This window comes from Pomacea canaliculata, linkage group LG11 (assembly GCF_003073045.1).
Source record: "Pomacea canaliculata isolate SZHN2017 linkage group LG11, ASM307304v1, whole genome shotgun sequence".
NCBI classification, from domain to species: Eukaryota; Metazoa; Mollusca; class Gastropoda; order Architaenioglossa; family Ampullariidae; genus Pomacea; species Pomacea canaliculata.
Window position 1 is genome coordinate 22,357,933 of NC_037600.1, and position 23,801 is coordinate 22,381,733.

General features: G+C 37.7%; 1 protein-coding gene across 2 annotated transcripts; it reads left to right on the plus strand.

Annotated features, from left to right (window-relative positions):
* The first annotated feature begins 2,928 nt into the window (after positions 1-2,928).
* LOC112576146 lies at positions 2,929-11,827 on the plus strand. Of its 2 annotated transcripts, none has more exons than XM_025258421.1 (13): positions 2,929-3,030; positions 3,733-3,850; positions 4,165-4,265; positions 4,727-4,774; positions 5,423-5,539; positions 5,939-5,977; positions 6,824-6,950; positions 7,207-7,358; positions 7,774-8,460; positions 8,958-9,136; positions 9,418-9,870; positions 10,131-10,495; positions 10,856-11,827. In XM_025258421.1, exons 3-13 carry the CDS (start codon positions 4,206-4,208, stop codon positions 11,203-11,205), a joined length of 2,577 nt encoding a protein of 858 aa, XP_025114206.1. In that variant the 5' UTR covers positions 2,929-3,030; positions 3,733-3,850; positions 4,165-4,205; the 3' UTR covers positions 11,206-11,827. The 2 variants fall into 2 exon arrangements, with proteins under 2 accessions (XP_025114206.1, XP_025114207.1); XM_025258422.1 differs by having other exon boundaries at positions 5,945-5,977.
* Positions 11,828-23,801: the final 11,974 nt, after the last annotated feature.

Here is a 23,801-nt window from a genome sequence, read left to right on the forward strand (position 1 = left end):
GAAGGTAAAGCAGCTGATGAAGGTATGAAGGAATGTAGATATATAAACAGTGTCAGATGGAGTCGTTACATGACGGTTAGCATGACAGACAGTATTGCCAGGGAGTTAAGATAGTAATTCAGGGTTAGTACTTAGTGAACAGATGTGTTCACAGAGCGTGTGAATGTAGCCTTGTAGTCCGACTGGCGAGTTGTGCGGTTTACAGTATCAAAGGCTACACACAGCAGGAGCATGGGAGCAGAAACATGTTGTCAGAGAATTTGTTTTGTGGTGTTGGGAGGTGGACTACACAAACACATAAGATGAACTTCTTTGTGTGGCAATGAAAGTCTGGCATTAATAATCTCATCAGCGCCATCAGTGAGCCACGTTTCAGTCACTAACATAATGTCCAGATGACTGTCTCTGATAAACTGTGCGATCTCTCTTCTCATCGCCTGCTGTGTGGATGACACAGACCGTGAACAAGCTGCAGACGTCGCACAGCGAGGAGCCGCCATCCTGTCATCCGTTTTTAGTCTTTTTAGTGAGTCTCCATGTCTCAGTACTATACATTATAAAATTGCTCTTACAAGACACTTAACTTTAAATAAGTATATCAAACTGATTAGACAGGAAAAAAATTTATTCAAAAGAAAATAAATTAGTTTAGTTTAATCCTTGTTACTATTTGAGGAGCAGAGGGGCGCAGGAAAATGAATTTCGCTTTTATTCTTTGACTTTTATGGATTATTCAGAAATTTATGTAAAATCGATGTCTATACCAAAGAAGCGTTTAAAATTCATTGCCTGCATGAAAACTTCAATGCTGTTAAGCAGTTTGTTTTTGTTTTCTCTCTTTTTTGTTGTTGTCCTGTTATTGTAATATTAGATCGATTTCCGGTATTCTGTCTGAAAATAAATACCTTTACTGAATTATGTGAAGATTTCTGTGAAATACGATATTTTGTATTGTTTTTTAACAATAAATGAAGCTTTGTTGCTGTTTTCGTAATTTTAATGTTTATTAAGGCTTCAACACGTTGAACATTCACTATACATTTATATTCCTTTTTACCAATTGTAGCAGAAAAGACAGGAAAAAACCTGTTCATATGCCTCGGATTAGTGCATATCATTTTTCTGAGCTAGTGGAATGGAACTAGAAAACTCAAAAACACAGACCATTATATAATGTATTAAGTGTCTGTGTCAGCTGGTTGTAATCATGGTGATTCAGTATCACAGAATTAATTTCACCAGGTTGTGTGGTCCGGCGACAACAGTGACTGCACCATGCTCATCTTCCCTTCGTCTGTGTATCAGACCATGGTGCTTAGTGTAAAATGTTTTCTGTTCTAATAAAACTGTTACCTGAGAAAGTTTGTGTCCCAAACAGAGCCCCTCCTAGACTACTCTTGCGTGGAACACCTGGCACAGGTAGAACAGTTTAGCTGCTGATGGTGAGTTTAACATGGCTACCATGTCTACATTGTGAGTACTTAGTGGGGGAGTGTTGCAGTATGCATCCTGCTGTGTCATCTGGTGCTAAACACTCGGCCATAAACAGTTGTAAAGTATGGTCAGCTTCATCTCCTGCAGCATGAGTTTGATGACGAGAAAAAGAGAGAAGAAGGCCGTCAACGATTTGTCACAGTTGGGAAAGGAAGGATCGGAGTAGGTCATCAACAATAAAGTTGTGCACGTAAACAAGTTTTTACCTGAACCTTTTTTTCCATCTGCAGGCAAGTAAGCGATCTACAGACAAAATGTACTTAAAGAAATGTGCATTATTGGCTAGGATAATTAAATGCTTAATTGCATCTAGGCGAAATCCTTTGTCAATCCAACATCAATTTAAACCACACCTTTCCACAGGCTGGAAAAAAACTATCCACCTCATAGTATAACCGTCACTTTGACTATTGACATCAACCCGGCTACCATCCAAACCTGCAGAAAAAGATGCAGGTAAGTAACAAGCCCTTAGTCCAAGAGCCAGACCCCAGTCATACCTATAATCACTCAGCTGACCCCTCAAGCTTGTCTCTTGTAAAGTTCCGGTAGTAGGTCGTCTGCCACGACTGATGTAAAACCCTGTGTGTACACAGCAACCTCCCTAACACACACTTAGCAGCTAACAACACATCATCACATTAAAAATCAAAACCCAACATGACAGAAGTTTAACTTCTAAATCTCACCCCCACCCCCCCCCCCACACACACACACATATACAGTGTACTGCTGAAATAGTAAGTGAAAACTATAATTATCCTCTTTGCTTTTCGTGTTTTGTTTTTTTTAATAATACCTGAATTTGCTGTGATTTTTTTATTTAAATTCTTGTTTTAAAAACATCTCTCTGCTCATAAACCAACATTTCCAGAAACCATGTTGCTTTCTATAGGAAGACCAGTGGTTTTAGTGATTCAGCACAACGCATCTTGGCACAGCAGTGCAAACTAACCCAGGCTCCACTCTTGTTATTACTGATTATTTTCATTGTGTTTGTAAGCAAGTCAGTGACTTGTACAGTGTTAAAACTTTTTACTGTCAACTGGTTTGTCATCTCGTGAGCTGTGACACCTCGACACTGTGTCAGACTGACACTGTCATCAATCTTAAAACTTCACCGGCGATGTTTACTGTTTTTATACACAGTGAACACAGATAGGAGTTACCAGTGACTTTCTGTCATCAACACCAGCCACTATATCCACCATATTCGTGTAGATACACATGTTCTTACACACACACAACACGCTTGTCAAATATTTGTAGATTAAGCACAACACAAAGGTATGGTCTATCACTCTATCGTATTACTACTTTTTTTTAACCTGCTCAGAACTACTTGCCGCATGACTGTTTCTAACCTAGTGGCCTCGTTTTAAATAAAGGTGTCAGCAACGGCTACACTTTTCAAATATCGGGAAAACCCAGACGTGTAGATCAGACGAGAGTTGGCACTACTGTATATTGCATCCTCTATGTGCTAGTCTGCCTTTCTTCTCTTATTTTAATCTTCAGGGAGTCACAAACAGCAAGGTAAGCTGCTAAGTTTTCACATTAACTTATTTAATCCATTACAATACAAAAGGGTTGTGGAGAAAAAAATTATAAACCCAATGACACGTAGGCAGACCGGTGTTTAGGTCACAAGTCAAAAGGGTTCTTAGCGCTGGTGTAGAGGCACAGGCCTGGCAGTTTGAAAGTAAGTGGATCTTTTCCATAATTATGTATAGTGTGTCAATAAATAAATGTCATCATAGTCAAAACAACAAGCTTACAATCATAGAAAACCTGTGCTGGGACATAGAAGTTGACTACCAATGACATTTTGTTTCCAAACGATTTCTAACCCTTCGGTCTATATTATCAGCATTAATTTAACTGAATTTAAAAAAGTAGAAAAAGTGAGCAGAATATTTGATTTAAAATACACTTAGTGCTAATAATTTAATCAAAATGATTTTCAACGAGCTATGATTATTTAATTTAGCGTGAGAAATATATTTATAGGATCCTTCAAATCACCACCTGGTAAATTTAATTTGACGTGAGAGTATACTAAAGATTTATCTCCCATTACCTTATTTTAGTCTCACTTATGTAACCCCCGCACATACACACATACATCTATAAAGCGAAAGAAATAAACTTTCAAATGTAGTAACAAATCTCTTTATTAGTTAAGACTTGATAATATGTTGACAAGGATGTAGAAGCTATAATTTTGATATGTTTCAGTATCACTTACACAGTGATGACAGACCTTAGCCTCCACTGACTCATCTCACCTGGTGTTGACAAATATAAGAGCTGAGAGACTTGCTGTGTTGGTTCACTGTGAACACACTTATAAACGGTAAGTTAAAACCAAGAAAAAAATAATAAATGGTGCACAAAGGAAGCTTATGCTTTGACATAAAATCAATCATTGTTGTTATTATTAAATTATATATGAAATAATATTATTCATAATTATGCAAAAATAATCCTTTTACAAATTGTAAACGACACATTTATAAGAGATATTTTACAATTACAAACCTAAATAATTTATAATCTCAGAGCAGAGATAAACAGAACGTTTCTGTTAAAGCAGCAGATTTGCCAGAAAATTAGAAATATGTGTGAAAAAAACAGCATGTAACGGAAATAGTATGTCAAACTATTCAGGTGAAAACTAAGGAAATCACACGAGCTTTCAGCATTCCATAATGTTCAGCAAGCAGCAACATTTACAAGACCAGGGTGCAGTGCCATCTCCATCAAGGGAGGTAATATTAACATTCAGGAGCATTCACAGGAAACATTTCTCACTTATAAGGGCAAACATCAGTGACTTTTACAGAATGCCAGAATCACAATTTAAAAGTGGCAATAATTTATAAAGAAACACAAAATTGCTTCTAGTCTGTTTTCACAAAAGCTACATTCTGTTTTCTTGCTTTTCCTGTTTTATTTAAATTATATATTTTATTTCTTCTCAGGCTTAATCAAGACAACTTGATTTCTGGTTGCTAGTAGGTCTATAACGTATGGTAATTATAAGAAAAAAAAAATATTATGTTACCATCCAATTAGATTTCTGATAAAAAATAATTTATGTAAAATGTGTTTTATAAAAATTAATTGCTTTGTAATTTATTTCTTAACTGATGACTATTGATGCTCTTTTTTGTGTGTGTGCTGAATTTGGACATTACAACCATGTCTTCTGACTCTCGTATCCGATCAGCTTCAACGGTCAGTTAAGAGCGATGAAGCGGCTCCCAGACCAAGAAGGGTAGGAAAATTGCAAGGCTCTCAAGATTTGTTTGTTGTCTGTACTTAGGAATCTCTTAATAGTTGTGACAGGTTGCATTTACTCATGTCGACAATAATAAAAAAAAAAACTAGCAAACCACCATTCACTCTAATGGGTGAGGTGAAATGTCTTCTGTGTCAATGCTCGCAAAATGTAGGTTAACCTTATTTTGGGAGGGGTTATAAATTTTTGACTATATCTCAAGCACAAAAATTATGTCCTCCTGTTTCGTAAGTTCGACAGTTTTCAGGGATTATGGATTAGACAAGTTGAAGTGTAAAATATTTTAACGCTGACTTATCGAAGTAGCTCACTGAATCCTTTGCAATGTTCTTATAGTTTTGGATCAAATCAAACATATTTGTTTTAAACTTACTTCAGAAATCCTTGTGAAATAGTATTTATCTATCGGTTTTAAAAATAAGAAAGAAAACGTGTCATTATTGCAAATACACGTTGAAACTGTTAAACTGGAGATTCAGTAATACTCCTCTATGCAAAGTATTCAATACCCTTGCCAGGTACCTGTATGTGTGCATATATAATTATATATATATATAAATCCACGAAATATAATATGAGCATTAAAAAGAAAGATAATATAGATTAAAAGAACATTTTGTACAGATGGCACTTACTCCCATTGAAAACCACATGAACGTCCAGCCAAGTCCACGGTCTGCCATTGTCAGCAAGAGGCAACACCCACAGGAGCAAGGTGCAATTGCATCTACATCAAGCGAGGTGCTGAAATCTCATGTACTAGAAGAAAAAAATAACAGAGTTTAAACAGCTTTTTCCACTAACTCTATTATTATAGTTTTTGGATTTCTGTCTTTGTTAATAATATTGCTTTTTTTTTACCTTAAACTTGAGCAGCTCAGCTTGATCACTAGTCGTAATGCCAACAGACCTTCAATATTTTGAAATGAAACAGATCGAGGACAACGTACAAATTATCATAATTACCTTAAATTATTTGACTGAATTACAAGGAATTGGTAAGATATATTACAGTTGTGTGTCCTCTGACAACTTATATCTTTGCTGATTGGAGATGTGACATCGCATTGTCTTTCCTAACTTTACCATCAGACTGTACGGCTAATCTTTTTGCCTCTTATGTCTGATCAACCGCACCAGCTACAGGGCCACGAGGAAGCGCCATCTAGACAAAAAAAGGTAAGTATATTTGTCATTAGTTATCAGGACTGATATTTATCCTTCTGTCCTTCGTATGATGTCAGCCTCGTTCTTGTCTCAAGCGCTGAGAGCAAGTTCCTTATAAGCTTGATCATGCGCTATTTAAGTTGAACGTTTATTTTTGTTAATATTATTATTATTAGTGGCATTATTATTGTTAATTTTTGTTTTAAACAAGATAGTATACTTATTTTATTTTTTGTTCTTCTATTCTTTTAAACAATTATTTCACATAACAGCTCACAATATCGTTTATTTGCAAATATACAGAAAGCTCTGTATAACCAATGCGTTTTCCCTCCCAAACACAATCACACTAATAAGCAAGTTTCCAGATTAAGAGAGAGCAAAAAAATACATAATTTTAAGAGTAATCATAAAGTCATTGAAAATAATATTCAGTATTGATATCTAGGTAACAAGCTGCTTACATGGTCGTCATTGTTTTGCAATTGTCTTCCTTCATTTCTATACACGCATAAAAATTGTGTAATGCTGTATCTATGCTGCAATATTTGATTTGTTTGAGTTCATAATTTGCCATTTTGACGTGCCGTGCCGTGGAAATCCTTTCTGCTGCAATTTTCTCCTCTTTATTTGCTGCTACTTAAAGAATGTTTAAAAATTCTTTTCAGAAAAAAACGAAATTTAATATTTTCTCCTTGTGCATAAACTGCATCACGACTTAAGGTTTTTTAAATTTTTTCATCTCCCCTTCATTTCCTTGAACTTCTATTTTTTTCCACTACCTTTCTGAAGCTTTCTAATGGTCAAAACTACAGCACAAAGTATAATTTCTTCGACTGATTTTACTCCCCATAACAGTGTAAGCGCACAGAGGATGCAGGTGCTGTCGGAAGAAGGTCTGACACACAATCTGAAGGCAACGGCGAGGCTAAAGATTATGTGTTGGACATAACTGCTAAAATGTCTGCTCTGCACATTGATACAAGTAAGTAATATTTTTAGAGACTGGCAAGATAAATCTTATGGAAACAGTACACTTTGGTCTTTAGGATTCATTATCATTGAAGATGTTCGCCAACCTTTACAAGAAAGCATGAAGGGATAGTCTTTTTGTCAAAAATATAATTTATAAACAAGCTTCCTGTCTGCCTACTGTACATTTTCCTTTTCTTGAAAGAAGTAGATGGAGAAGGCTGATAGAAATATAAAAAAAACAAAAAAAGGATTATTTATTTTCTTAGGTTCCTCGGAACCAGCATCCCTGAAAAAGATTCTACAGAAGTATGGAGCCGCTGTAGAGATCGACACTAAGATTGGGCAGGCAAAGATACATGGCAATTCAACTCAGATTCAGAAAACAATCAAATTATTTCGGAAGAAAATGAATTATAAGGTATGTAAAGCATAGAATAAAATATCTAGAACATAGTTTTGGTGTGCAGTCATGAAAAGTCAATTTTTAAAAATTGTTTTTTTTTTTTTAAAATAGGCAAAAGAAGAAGCACAAGATCAATTCATTCATTTATCTTACTTAGTTTGTTTTTGCTAATGTGCGTTACTCATCTGACAATTGTTATCAAGAGTTCGTCTGTCTCAGTCTCACTGTTTACATTTTGAGCTAAGAAACATTTGTAGCAAATATACTTCCTCGATGTCATTTGACTGGTTAGTTTTTAATTTCTTTGAAGTACTTTTAGTCGCTATTCAATTGTTTAGCTCAGTAATAACTGCTCTAGATAATAGTTTGATATAAGTTTTTTATCATGAGTTATTTGAGCACTGACGAAGTACGAGTTGCTTTGATACAGGGTCCAGCCTCAGAGCAAGATTTCTGGATACAGTGGGTCCAGGAAACGTTCCCTGATTTTCACTCAGGGCCTTGCTTTTTACCTCCCCTCTACTTCAGCCGCGTGCCGACGACCAGACATTCCTTTGCCGGTCATCCTTTATCCGTCCTTTGGCCAGCATCTGACCAGGCTGGTCAACCTGACCAATCCGTGAAGATTCCACGCACCGTTCCTCAGCCTCCCAAAGTTCAGGACAGTGACGTTAAGGACGATGAAGCCATGAATCGTGTTCTCACCAGCTTGAAGAACATGTTTCAACAAAAGAAAGAAATTTTAGTTTTAATGAGTAATCTGCACTTTAAAGATTACCTTGCTGAGCGATCTTCCACTGCTAATAGGGACCAGCCTTACATTCCCAGAAAAAAGCGAGAGATTGATATGCTTCTTATTCATCGAGATTATGGATTTTTTGTTTTTGAGGTTAAGGCAGTTGGGGATAAAGTATTCAAATTAAACAAATCAACAAAGGATGCCATCAAATTAAGACTTGTAAAGGCCGTTGAGCAGTTAAACTGCGCAACTGACAATTTAAAGGATGCGAGCTGTGACATCGCTCCCAACATTCGTGTCAGAAAGACGATTATTCTTCCTAACCTCACGGCCAGTCAGGTACAGGCGACCATCTTAGGAGATCAAGAGTTGTTGAAGGTAAGGATTTCAATTTCTTTTACTTTTAACAGCAGCAGACCTCTTTTTACTTGGCTAAACCTTTCTGTTCTTAGTCTTACTCCGCAAATTTAGCGATTACCTTTCATCCCCGTGTTATTTCTCACTAGAAAGATTTTGTTACTGCCGATTTTTTTTAGTAATAATAAGTTTCAAACCTTCAATGTGGGTTAATATACTATTTTTAGAAACTAACCAGTTAATTTTCCTTTGGAAAACTTTCGTAAACGTCCCTCAGGTAGATGACTGCGCCTCATGGGCAGCCCTCTTCTGATCTTGATGATGCAGTAACGATGTGTCGACTGGCAAACCGTCAGTACATTCGATTTAGAAGGATGGGCAACGGTTAATGCCTACTGGTCTTGTAAGTCGGTGAGGTATCAGATCTCATCCAAAATGAACATGAAATTTCTTTTGGGGTTTTTTCTTTCCTTTTTTTTTTTTTCTTCTTTCTGCTTTTTTTTTTTTTTTAAATACAGTGCCTTTGTGAGTGTCTGGAGACGGAATCGTCGAGCCCGGAGGACATCGCAAGTCTTTGTCTGTGCTCTGACCAGTTGAGTGACCAAAAAAATCTCGAGGAGTGGTGGAAGAGAAGCGTGGCTGGGGCGGGGACGGACAATCAGATGACGCATCTTGGGTACACAGTGCTGACAGCCAGGTATATGAAAGATCCCGTCTTTAAACACATTTATTATGAGTATTTATAGAAAAGTGTCACACACAATATATTTGGTCTATTTACCCATTTAGTTGGAATTTTTCCTCTCATTTTATTTAATGATACTTAAACATTAAGGATTGTAATATTCAGCAAAGAAAGTATGAATGATGAAGCAGCTGTATTATTTCCAACATTATCGGTATGAGTAGAATGCTTGTAGTCTTTGCTGTTTTACCGTTAGTCGTAAAATTAATGTTCGTTTCATGAAAATGTAACAGATTCTGTGGACCGGCGACAACAGTGACTGTACCATGTACATCTTCTCCACGTGTGAGTGTCAAGACCCTGGGTCAGGCCGTGAAGTGTACAGGAGTTTGTTACTCTGAGATCGGTCTTTTTCCGGAGCAAACCAATCTGCTCAGTACGCGTCCTCCCAGACTCTTTGTAACAGGACCACCAGGTACAGGTAAAACCGTGGTGCTGCTGCTGATGGCTACAGAATGGCTGCATCGGAGAGAAAAGGTTTATATTGTTAGTACATGGAAAAAAAGTCTTCCAGTCTGCATCATGCTGAAACACCATCTCAGCCACTATACTGTAGTGGAAGATCAACTCAACCTCCTACTGTATGACTTTGAAAAGAAAGAAATGAGCAAAGCAGTGAACGAATTGTCGCAGCTGGCAAAAGGAGGAATATTGTACGTCATCGCTGATGAAGCGGGCCCTGACAAGTAAGTTGTGGTGGACATATTCAGTTGAGTAAAGGATGTGCTTGTCTCATCATAATCTGTATATAACTGCAGCTCCTAACAAGTTCAGGCGTACTTAATTATAATATTGATGTGGGTACAAGTACACTTAACGTGATTTTATTATAATTTTTACCCCACAGGGACACACACGCTTTCACGTGATAATAAAAGTTTATGAAACATTATATCACTGCAGAAATTGTTGACAGGTAGCCCTAACAGACATGTCTCTTTGACAGGTCAGGTAAAGAGGGAGGATTCAAAACGTTCTGCAAAATGCTGCTAAAGAAAGTTCCCCAGATCCATCTTTGGGCGGCAAGTTGTTACAACAGACATGTGCCAAATGGATGGGAAGAACAAGGATTTAACAGACCCCTCCGCTCTCCTCCAGTCGTACGAAGAGAGGTGGAGAAGGACAGGGCGTTCACCCGTGACCGAAGTGTCAAGGAGTACGGTGACCGCGGTGTACCCGACTTTACAGATGGTCCGGCTGTGAAGAGAATTTCCCACAAGAACCATTCTTATAGACCTGCAATAAATTGTGTCGAGTGCGGTGATATGCTCGTCTCTTTCCTTCAGAAGGATCTCCGTGTTGGCGTCCCTGGTAAGTTTGTTTACTGTGTAGAGAAACATGTATAGAGTGAGAGAGAGTGCGCATTAATATATATGTATTTGAATTATTTGTTATTGATTATATTATGTTGTGTTACAAACCTTGTCTATAAGCATGAACTTAGTTGTAAAATATACTCATAGAAGTTAACATCTAACGAGTCGATAGCACAGCCAGAAGGTCAAATGAAAAAAAAAAAAAGTATTTTCCGTCCAACGTACACATATTCTATTTACCACTTACCTCAATGTAATGCCTTGTTACTATATAAAATAGTTTATATGAATTATTTTTTTTAAAATTCCAGTTAGAAAAATTAACTGTCAAATGGATTATATATTTTTCACTTAGTGTTGACAAAGAGTGAGGAAGCAGCATCGTATGATCTAATGTGGCGAGACGTGCTGGTGGTGTACAAGACAACAGTGAGTGACAAGCTTGGTATTGTCAAAGCTATGAGAAAAGCAAAAATTCCACTGCGACTGGTGATGGATGACATGGAAGGAATTACAGACATGGCCACGGCAAAGGATGACGTGGTGTGGGTTACACATGATGATTTGATTCGTGGGCTGGAGAGAAAAGTTGTCGTGTGTGTAGAGGTATTTGATAAATGGTCAAAGAAAGCCAAATTTGCTGGGTATAAGAGACTTCACAGCCAATCCCGCTGTACAGGACAGCTAGTTATTGTTTGTAACTAGATGTACCATCAACTAAATCTTCACAGCTGGTCAGCGGCTGTATGTCTTGTAGGTAGATGGCACGACGATTTGTCGACTCTGATATTGTCTAGTTATTGTAGTCGATAATTTTGTGAAATGTATTCAAAGTTTTTATTCATAATGTATGACTTCTTCTTTCCCTTTAATTAAAACTTACTCAAGTTTTCACCTGTAAATGTAGATGTAATATCAAATGTCGTTTTGCAGTTGTGCTTATTTTACGATGAAATTCTGTTTCGGCAGTCCCAACATTCCTTTTTTTTTTTACTGAAGTTAGATTGACGATAATAAGGCCACTGTCTTTTAAATAACTTTGCCTGTCTCCAGAACTACAGGTCACCATGAAAGCAAAATTATAGATACGCTGTAGTTAGTTGATATATAAAGTGGTTGTACTTTTCTTATCGACCTTACATTATATATGACAATACCAGAAGGGTTATTTTCTTAAAAAACTTTTGTCACCTAAATATATCACGCAATTAAAAATTGTTGAACTAAGAGTCTGCATTTTTATCAGCAAAGTTCTCACTAAAGCGACTTTATGGAGTAAATTTTTCTGAAGGTATTTCTCAGGAATAAAAATGGAACCTGATAATGACATCCTTTAGATTTGCTGTTTGCTTTTCTTTTCATGTTACTATTATGTACTGATGACACATATTGGTGCACAATATGTCATATGCTTACCATGCATTTATTCAAGAACATTTAACTTGATATAAACCTTAATTAATCTGTTACCATACTTTTTACCTTCTTAAAAATGCTTGTCGCGTGCTCTAGTGGCATGATTTTCTTTATAATACACACGAGGTTCTAGTCAAGATTGTTGAATAGAAGAATGAGCAGTGTTACCGTTACAGCCAATGAAAACCCAATAGTAAAAATCATACTGGCTCAGCACCTTTGTGTAGCCCCAGTAAAACTCTGATAATTAGATTGTCTTCCGTGTCTGTGACATTCAAGTACAGACAAGCAGTAGCAGGAGAAGTTGACCATTCAAGTAAATATATGAATGCATAGAAATAAATGCCGGAGGCAACCATCGATGGTCAGCAAAAAAAGAAGTAAATCAGAGCAGAGATCTGAACCCTCGACACCTGATTTTCATCGTCTGATTGACGGGCACCAGTCCATCAACTGCTCCATGTGGTGCATCGTTTCCATTCCGGTTTGCACAACGCTCAGCAGTTGGCATACAAACAAATATAGACTTGTTGTTATGTATCATATAGACTCAGAGAAAAAATTATAACCACCTTGTGGCCTTACGCAGTCAAAAGTTCCCCGCCAGTATTGTAAAGACTAAGAAATGCATGCAAATGCCTTTAAAAAGTGTTGACAATATTAAACATTTTATAAAGCAGTGGACCATACTTTTATCACAACTTTCAATGGACTTAGTTGAGCAGAAATGAGGCGACTTAGCTTTTCACGCAAACACAAATCTGTGTCATATTAAAAAATAAAAAAGTACATCAAAACGTAAATCATATGATATTTCTGAAAAAACTGCACTTTATAAGGAAATAGAAGAATAGAAACAAGGTCTTGCACAGTTGAAACTCATTTTCGCCAGTCAGGCGAAACATCACACACATATCCCATATCGCCAGAACCTACTTATACAAACCTTTGTTCTCTAGGTGTGGTTGTCTCAACATCAACTAAAGCCCAGGCACATTCCTGAGAAATGAGTCCGCACTTACGGGTAGGAGACACGTAACCTCATAAGCATTTAAAAAATTGTAGGTTGGGGGGTGGGGAAGTTGCTTTCAGGCCTTAGACTAATTGAGCATTGAATCATGGGATGTTGACGACACAGACATGTGGAGTAGGTTGCTAACAACAAGTGTCACACCTTTGTGGTGTTGAACGCTTCACACGTTGGAGAAGCAACACGTGAGCGCCTTTGATTTGTTTTCTGAATGTGAAAGTCTTCTGCGTGTTTGATTACCTGCACACTGAAAGTAAGTTACGGTTGACTACATCCATAGTTTGTTTACATGGACTGAAATGTGGAACGCATAACTGATTTGTAGGCAGCGCAACAACTGGTCGTGTTTACATCCATGGTTCAAGGGTGGCTTTTGTAAAATGACCCACAAATTTTTGATTCTATTTTCTCTGCCTCTTTTTCTCGATAAGTTAGTATGTAGAGCGTTTTCTGCTATAGTTTTCGGAAAATCTGCATATACATGTGCATGTTGAATGGAGCCTGGTTTAGTTTGTGAAGCTACTTTGATCTAACGACTGATGTCCTCTCACCCAAAAATGTTCATCTTCTCTAATATGGATCGTGATCACAGTCATGACATCCTAGTAAAAGTTCTTCATGTGAAAAACTTGCTCCACTTCCGTAGCTGTTGTGGTTTTACCAGAGATAGAAGTATTAGAGGCATTAGAGGTATCTAAGACAAACCACAGTACACAGATCACAGTGGCTTGATCTGAAAATGAGTATTGCAAAAAATATTAAGCTTTGCCGTATGTATGTAACGACACTGAGTTGCATGGCCCCTCGGAACATTATAAACTAAACCGAATAAGTTTGTAATTTTCTTTCAAAAATCTATTTAGGATGATTGCTTTTAATAAGGGCGTAGTTCAGTTGTATTCTGCTAACATTTTCTGTTTATGCTAAAAAAAAGTTTATATAAAGGAGGAACTTTCTTTATGTGTTTATGTATGTATATAGAGATCAATAGTACATACAATGTATAGAGAAACAGAGCCGTACATTCCAAATACTGCGACCAGAGAAAGACATTGGGTTGCTTGCACTGTCTCATGTCACATCACTTCTGAGTGACCTGCTCTGGCATACTTTACTATCGGGTTTTTCATGATCTCCCCCAGTCTGTCTCAACCTGTGTCACCTACAAGTCCAGCAGGTCAGTTCCATCTCTCCACACCCTTGTCTCACTAACCCATGTATTAGACTGGAGAGGCTCGGCAGTCGCTCCTTCTCTGTCGCTGGCCCCAGTACTTTGGATGCTCTGCCTCTGTCTCCGTACAGTGGAGACGCTTCATGCTTCCTGGTCTGAGCTTAAAGGCAATTATTTTTTCGGAAAAAGCTGGTGTATTAATATTATGGATACCCCATTACTGGTTTAATATTTTCTTCTACCTATTATTTCATGTTCTTGACAATGTTCACTGTGTATGTATGTCTGTATGATTGGCTGATTGTGATGTTCATTGTGCATGTATGTGTAATATTGTGATGCCTTCCTCCGTTATAGGTCAAGACTACCCACTGCCTTTTGAAGCTTGTAAAACACATTGAACTCGCCTTCCTGTTGGGAAGTAAGATATATAAATGTGTGTGTGCGACGACACACAGCTTCAATCAGAACAGCAGAAACCTAGGTGGATATTAAAATTTTTTAAATTTTCGTTGGAAAATTATTTAAAGTTATTGCTCTTAATAAGGGCGGGGTTAGGTTGTATTTCGTTATTTCCCGTTCACTGTAGACACATTAATAACTTTTGTGGTGACATATCTTGCTTATCTTAATATCCTGTGTTGTGCATAATTGCCTAAAACGCTGTCTCCATCACCTGCAGCTACTGACCTCCTTTAACACGAAGGCTTCCAATGTCCTCCCTTAAATGTACACTGTAAATAGCTTGACTGTTTACACTCAAGCCTTCATGAACAAATTCAACTTTAAACAATATGATGTAAGATTTATTATTGGATTTTAATATTTATTATCGCTATTACTCTACGCCATAATAAATAAAACCACTTCAAATTATTCAAAACAACAGAAACAAAGGTTTTTACATTTGTTGTTAATAGTGCATTGTTTCCCTTAACAGCTTCCTTTTCCTATTTGAAGTGAGCACCGTTTTGTAAAACATTTCAGTTGTATTTTCATATCGAAGAACACTGGCTCGGTCCTCTTAAGGGCAATTGTTTTATAGTATTCCCTTTGTTTTGATTGTTTATTTTAATCTATCCCTTTCTTTATGGGAGTGTTAGGGACGCATGATACTTGGTTTTTAGTGTTATTTTATGTATGTAATAAATTAGTTTTTGTAACTTGAATTTTGTCTTTATCATTTCTGTGTGGTCTGCGCTCAGCTGCGGTTCGACTGGTACGTCGCGAACCGTCTCCGGCCGAGAGGCTGTGCGTTCGTTGCCCGCTGTTTTGGGCGGTTGCGAGCGTGCATCCGGTGACGTAGGGGACGGTCAGCAAGTATATTTATGGAAGTATATACTACAACGATAGAGTAGAAGATAATGTTAAGTGTCAGCTTCAAGAAATGATGATGTCTTTCATAGAAAAACAAAAGGTCAGTTGCAAATTTAGTAACCACAAGACAGGCCCAGGACATGACTACATAGAGAGAAGGAGGCACTTTGTCTAGAAGTGTCAGATGACATCAGGTTTTTATGACTAAAACAGTAAGTGGGTTCTCTTCTGCGTCTGTATTCTTTTGCCTCCCATTATGCATGTGTGTATGTCAGCAGCATTCTGTGTGTATACATAATGTAATACTAGAGGCTTACGTCCCTGAAGAGGTTATGATATTATCAAATGTTTTCGATTTTATTCAATAGTTTTATGACACATGAGAAAAAGAAATCAATCACATATGTGTGTGTGTTAGCATTGATTGCGATGATCTCCTCAGATTCCACTGCCAGTGCACCACTCAAGGCTAGTAAAGGTTCATTTAGTTTACAATGGTATTCTTTCTTGTAACACACACATTGTGAACCAGACGATTTTTTTCGCAGCAATGACTATCTTGAAACATGCAGCAACCACATGCAAGCTCTGTTACTGCATGTGACATTCTGGGATTGTCCAAATCTTTCAGCTCCGCATCTTTCACCGCACGGCTACCATTAAGGTCTAGCAGAGCATCCATTGAAGCGTAAACACAATTATTTACTAGGCTGGCAGAGATAAGTGTGCGACGTGTGCAACACAGCCAGCAGAGTACATCGCTGGCAAACGGCCCTAGCAAGAAGGTCAATGGATTTTGTGCCAGCACCGAGATACAGGCGCGCGGTGCTGAGTGCAGGGTGAAGGAGTTGCCATGGCTACAGTAGTCTAGGTCAGCCTCCCGCTACACTGTGGTCTGGGAGAGCTACACTGCTCCGTCCTCAGAACTAATGCACTGAACATATGTTTGCACAAAAGCATACATTTTTAAAAAGGCAAACTTAAGTGTTAAATACTTCTTCAAACATCATTGAAGATTATAGTACTAATATCTTAACCAAGGTAGAAACATTGTTTCACAATGATTTTAATTTTGTTACATCAGTTCACCAATCTTTAAGTTCATAGCAGTGTATGCGGCTCTGGCATTAACCCAGTTTGGTACTAGCTTTTTTGAGGCGTGGGTGGGGGGGGGGAGGAATGAAAGAATAATAAATTCCAGAATACAAGGGCTTCAGTGTATACTGGGAACAGACATGTCTCTCAGGTTCCTTCCATCTTATACCGACATTAACTTTCTGCCTGGAGAGCCTCGTCAGACTGACACAACACAGACACAGGCTGGCAATTAACGACTCACCTGTCAGGTCAGCAGAACCGATCGCTAACTACAAAGCACAATCATGTATAGAAAAGTTATACCTTGCCATCTGCTTTCAAGAAAACAGTAATAAATAAATAAAACCCGATGGTTTGATTGTGGCAGCCCGGGACTTATGCGCAATTGATTATTCTGCGGATGCGCATTTGCACCCGGGCAGCAGTCAGGTCTGGAATGGTTGTCAGGGCAGCAAGTACATCCTGACACAGCGACTGCCACGTAGTCGAGACGCACAGACGCCGCGCCTTCTGTCACAGACATTTGTCAGTGTCGTTAATGTCACAACAGCAAGACTGTGTCACCTGAGAAAATCATCGCTGTGACCGCAAACTATTCCATTCCTCATGTCTTCTCCCTGTCTAAAAATGGCGTCGAAGCCTGCTGTGTGATCGATACAGTGGCAACACACCTACATGCCTGCTGTGTTGTGCAGGCCTTGGAAACTACCGACACCTACCACGTGACACACTACACGCGTAAGACTACCTACAGGTAATGTGACAGGTTTCATTTTTTGAAAAAAAATTAGTCCGAATGCATTCCCATGAAAATCTTCATTCACCATAATTTAATCGACGACCTTAGACCTTGAACTGTGTGGCGGTGGAAGATGTTTACATCTGGAAAAAGCGAACTATAGAAAAGCAACATAGTGTTACAGTACAAGATCGTGACACAGATTCGTAACATCACAAACTATCCAAACGTTTGGTTTGGCTAATTCAGATATATTTTTCGAAAAAAAATACCCAATCCGAAGTCATCCCTCTCACCAGGTTTAACAAAAGCTTGGTCAAAAGTAACGTGCAAGACTTCGTTGAGCAAAGGGAAGCAAAGCTGAGCAAACATTGGGGAGTGATGAGTGGAGTTGTGTACCTTTAATGCACTACATTAGATGAGGCTATTACTAGAGCTAGATCAAGTTTTCTTTCTTGGTTTGGGTTAAAATTAGGCCAGCCCTGTTAAGTTACAGGACTTAGGATTTAGTTTAAAGGTTTGTTTAAGATCAGAGTGAGGAGATGGATTGTGTAAGAGACAGACAGACAGACATTATGCGGGTTTCATAATTATACTTTTTTCTGTTTCGCCATGTTTGTAATGGCCCAGCTACAGTTGCGCTACCAAATTTGTCTGTTAAGACTTTGTAGTCTGATAAAATATGAAAATTCTTTAGTTAACTAGTGCCAGCGTCGATGTCTAATACACAGACTGTGATAGCATTCCACTTTCTCGTTCGCGGTGCATCCAGTAGGTAACTGTCAGTTGTTCGATTTTCCAGTTCAAGGAAAAGACCAGAAACGGTCACAGAGACTGAAATGAACATTTAGAAAATACAGTCATGTATCTATAATACTATTACCATTCATCACAACATACCAGTTTAATTGACACAGTGAAGACTAGTTTTTTTTATAAGATTGATTAAATATATGATAATGAATGGATGATAGATGGATGATAGATGGATGATATATGGATGATATATGGATGATGATAATGATGAAAAATACGAAAAATAGCACATGGAAGTCATTTCAAATATCCTGAAAGTAACAACTTGTAATTACAGGTTCTCCATGAAAAATGTCAGCTCGCTGGTACTCGCGGCAGGTGTTGTCTGTCTGTGTAACTTTAATCTTCCGTCTCCATCTTCTGTTCACCACACGAGCTCTGGCACAAGGTAGGTTCACTTCTGTTCTGACAAGGATTAGGAAAGTGGTATCAGTACCAAATCAAAAGTTAAAAAACAAATTAAACTGCATATTGAAAGTTTTCCAGTAAGTGCTAATCGGTAATTTGCAAAAAAAATGTCAGGACACGTTACACACACAGGAACTGACATATGTTCTTTCATATAGCATATTACAAACATATGAATGCGGGCTTCCCGACATTGTAATGAGAGTTGCCCAAGTGAACTCTTATTGGCTTAGTGCCTCTTTTCTTCTCTTGTACTTTTCTTTATTTACTTTTTTTTATAGCTGGGCTAGGATACAATATCAACAAACAGTTTCAAGCGACCCACACAATGATAAACAGCAATGGTCCTAAACTATCAGCCACGTCTGATGTCACAGACATAAATAATATATCTCCAAAAGTCTAACTGAGTATTCACCTTAATTCACTATTCTCCAATCTCTCTTCTACGAGAAAACAATTCTGAAGAAAGGCATAGGTGTCTTGGACGTCTGAAGACTTCAGCCTTTCAGGAAAAAGAATTATTATTCGTCATACATCGGATATAGGCCCTTTAGATATTTTTATATTATAATCAAAATACGTTAATTCTCGGTACCAATCAGAGTCTTTGTAAGTGTAAACAGTCTCATCTTTTTCCTGTTTACATTGAGCTTTGCTTGTCGGCTACTGATGAACCTTCTAGAAGCCTCTTCATGGTTCGTAGTTGGCGGATATTCTGTCGCTTCAGTTGTTTCGTTTCGTATAATCAATCTGCGGAATCTTCTCCCACCTGTCCTCGAGGAGTCTTTAATCATGGCTCAGGAAATAATTCACAGTTAGTTTGAACAGATGACTGAAGGGTGACTCGCACACGTGTCTTGTCCTAATGTGTCTTACCTTTCATGTAGATACTTTTGATGCTCTCCCCTCGTTTGTATGAGCTCTATAGATAGAATATTTATTTCACTCTCGCGTCACACTATGTTTACCTCACAATTATCATACATTTTCTTACTCTGTTACACCCTTTCTTTGCTCAGCAACACAGTAAATAGTTGAACGTTTCAAAATACGATAAGAAAATGAAGATCAAATAGGGAGGTCACAAAGGTTACCCCTGGCAAGGCAAGAAACTACTTGTAGTACACTGACTGCTGAACATGTTTTTGTTGTGTACAAGTCAGGCTCCTTCTCTAGTCATGTCAGAAATCCTAATCTAGTACACCCAGTAAATTTGTTGTATTTTTAAATTTGCATGGAAGTCACATCCAAAACAGCACAACACGTAAACAATAAAATAATGCAGGCTACATTATATATATAAATAATTAAAACTAAAGACTATTTTTTTCTTTTTTTATTTCATTTTTGGGGCCCTATGCTCATCAAGGGAGCAACAAGGAATAAACTAACTTTTTTTCGTCACACTACAGATGCAACGTGTGAGGTACCTCCGGTAGAACCGTTGGCCAGTACTTCAGTCACCTGCCACTTTCCTGAGGATGTCAGTCAGACAAACAAGGGCTTCAGTATTGTCATGTACCAGGGCAACAGAAGTCAAGGTAAGTAGAACGGAAGTTACATGCTGTTTACATGTTTATTGGTTTTCCTTCGTGTGATAATCATAGTACGATATTTCTACCTGAGTCACTAAAATGGCTACTTCAATATTTTATTAACTTGACATTTTATGACTTGTTTTTATTTTTTACACTGAAAATGACATGTTTGGAAGGCTTAAAATCAATTTATTTTGTAAAATTATGGTAAACAAGATGGAAAAGACATTCTGGAGTGCTGGTGGTTGGAAGGCAAAATGGGATGTGCGGTGTCGTCTGGATACAAATACAATAGGATGGTCTCTAACCAACTCACCTTGGACATCCCTCAAGTGTCTGCAGAACACATTGGATCTTATGTTTGTAAACTTGTCAACATGGATCTCAACCGTATTAAGCCCTGCGAGCTGAAGATTAAGTTAGGTAAGATTATAAACATTATTTAATTACTTAATTTCAACCTGCTGTATGAGTGAACAGAATGGCAGTGATGTATTTTTATCTAATATTATTTGCCTCTTTATTTACACATGATATAGAAGCTACCATTTGTGCAAGTATGATGCTTGATCTCTAAGGTTTCCATTAAAACGCACTTCGAAGATCAATGTTAAAGTTTTGCTACAGTTAACAACAAAAAAGAGCAAATGAAACAATTCACAAAATAAAGAAAAATAAAGAAAGCAAACTAAACAAACCAAAAAGGAAAGCAAACTTGTCTTCAAGAGGCAGAACTTTACTGTGACATAAATGTAGGTGTACTTATCACGTGAATGAACCGGGTGATATGGATATTTCAGCTTGGGAAGACAGTCTCGGGTATCGTTTGACAAAACAACGACTTGATTTTTCACGATTTGCTGAGTTATAGATTAATGCTTAGATGATAACCTTTCCAAAACCTCAGAGGATATGTTTTGTTCATTTCTGGACATCATACCACGGGCAAACTTGGGGAAGTGATGTAAGGGCATGTTTAAATACCTTCATCTTATTGTAATCCATTTGTGTAATGGCCGTTGACAAACTGTACCGTGTCTGTGCCTACATCTACTAATGGGTGACAATGCTAAGGACACTTCTTTAGTTTAGTCCACGTATTAAAGAGTAAGATTATTCCCCTACATGATCGATTGAGTATTTTCCGATCTTTTACTTTCACTGAAATAGTATCTGACTACAGTCATCATCAACAATAACGCTTCGGGTCAAAACGCTTGATAAAAATAAGCCACAGTATTTGACAGAGAAAATATTATTTGGTCTCAGTGTGATATTTAAAAACAATAGCAAATATGTAGAGCGTGACAAAGAAAAGATAGAATTTTAACAAAATTACATTTTAATCACGACAACGCGGTCAGTATGAGCATCTACTTTAAAGTTTGAGCTCAAATATTACTCAGGTGCATTTTTTTTTTTGCAGTGGGTAAAACAATGTGTGACGTTTCCACAGTAGAACACGGGTCACAGACGTCACTGACATGTTACTTCCCTGAGGATGTCAGCAAGACCAAGAAAGACTTGGCTGTCTATCATTATGCAAGCGATGGTCATAGAGGTATTTTGCATCTAGAGAATTTTTCTTTTGCAGCTCTATTGCTAAAATTAACAAGTGATATGTTTTTGTGTGCAATGAGAGATGCTTAACGTTAGAGAGAAATAAACTAGTATGATACACACAATTATAATTATGTTACTTATACGAATAGCTTATCAAGTCATCAGTCCAGCCATTCGATTACTACTCACTACCCGCTACTGTGTCTCATACAGTCCTGGCAGTGTCTTGACCCGGGTTGGCGTGTGTCATCTAAGAACATGATGATGATGATGATGATTGATTGATTGATTGATTGATTGATTGATTAATGATTGATGAAGAATTGATGATTGATGATGAGGATGAGGATGAGCACAATTAAGAACGTTGCTTAATAATGAAACTCGATTATTATGCCTTGTGACATTGACGTGAAAAAATATTTCTTTAATCTTTTAAAGACCATGTTTGAGTAAATTCAATGTAATGCATTGCTTGCTTTACGATTATTTATTATCTTCATCATCTCTTGCATGTCATGTCTGAAGATCGTGTTCTGCACGTTCGATGGAAGGGAGACACTTTGAACTGTGTCACAGATCGTCGCTACCAGTTTGATTGTAGTTTCACCAACCACCTGACTCTCACAATACCCCGAGCATCCACAGATGAAGAGGGGATGTACAGCTGTGACATTGCTGGCCTTGGGACTGATAGAAGTGAAAACTGCTTATTCAACCTTAAAAAGGGTAATAAAACTATTTTCCAGTCAATCAAGTTCTATTTCATTTATAAACAACTTTGTTGAGTCACAATTACTATATCTTACAGCAAAAGTTAAGGATATCGGCTAGACGAATAAGAATAGAATTGATTTAAGATGTTTAAATTTGATAATACTATCCACCAATCATCTCCATTCTCTCTCCCAGATGCAGTGAACTCGTCGTGTTCCATCCCCAGTGTCCAGGAGGAGCAGCCTACGACACTGACCTGCACGTTTAGTGTTGACATCAATGTGAAGAGAAGAGACTTTCACAGTCCTCCGTCTTGGTGATAAGACCAACAACAGTAAAGTTTTAAAGTTTTATTTACAAACATAATGTTAAACGTTTGTTCACTTTCCCAATATAACCGCATAATTAACATGTTCGTTTGTTTTCGTTTTTGTTTTGTCTCTTCTGCTACTCTCTAAATATCACCAAGAAGTATTTGAGAGTTATTTTGTTAAACGTGGATATTTACTGTTAAAGATTTATCTAAGAATTATAAACAGATTCTGGTCTGTAGAAACAAAAATGTAAATATAAATATGAATATATTCTGTAAGTTTTAGGAACTGAAACACAGCGGTGTGTTTTTATTTAATTATAAAGTTGAGGATTTGCACCTATAGTTAACAAGTCCTGGGAAATCTCGCTCCCGCGCACGAATAACGTGCGACGTCATCAGGGGTCAAAGGTGAGACCCAGGCTGTGTCGGTAAACACCGTACAATGGCCGAAAGGTGGACAATAACATCGAAATATCGGAATGATCTTCATCTGTCATGCTCTAGCAGCGAAGATGAGTGTAAAGCGCTGTTGTCTAGGTAACAAACCTGATGTGTTTGAACTCAAAGATCGTGCTTTGTAAACAGAATCAACATGTCCTGAGAATTAATTGTAACGAAATATCAAGATTCACGTGTTTATGTTTCATGTGTTTTATTGCAAAATTCAGTTTTCACACAAGTTTGTGAAAAGCCGCTTGATGGGGTCTGAGTTCTCCGACCAAATGTCCTGAAACTGTGGACGGTCCCGGAGATGCAGGTTGGGTTCCATTTGGCACATGTCTGAGCGTTTGAAGAGATACCCTCAGGTGTTACTGTGTCTACCTGTCTGTCGAACCCATGAAGACGGTTGCAATGTCAAGCTAAGGCTGTTTGCTCTTTATAACCGCTCTTGTACCCGGTTCACACGCTTACTTTAACTACATGTGGTCTACTGTTGGTCCACAGTTTCATACCTGACCTTATTTAATTGTTGGCGATTGTATGTCCTACTTACAGCTACCACTTGACATGTCTTTGTGAATCAGTGTGGGCAATATATGTTTTAAATCTGTTAAACATTTGTTAAAGCTTAAGTAATCATCAACGTTTAATCGTATATTTAATATATAAATAAAGTATTGCAGGCAGAGAGAGAGAGCGTGTTTAAGAATGTCAGTGACTCACACCGT

Bases quoted from the DNA above. Each gene is read 5' to 3' on its own strand.
- LOC112576146 (XM_025258421.1), top strand. From the start codon at position 4,206: ATGTTCAGCAAGCAGCAACATTTACAAGACCAGGGTGCAGTGCCATCT. The intron at 9,137-9,417 runs GTATATGAAAGA...AAAATGTAACAG, and splicing joins TACACAGTGCTGACAGCCAG to ATTCTGTGGACCGGCGACAA. The intron at 10,496-10,855 runs GTAAGTTTGTTT...TTTTTCACTTAG, and splicing joins TCTCCGTGTTGGCGTCCCTG to TGTTGACAAAGAGTGAGGAA.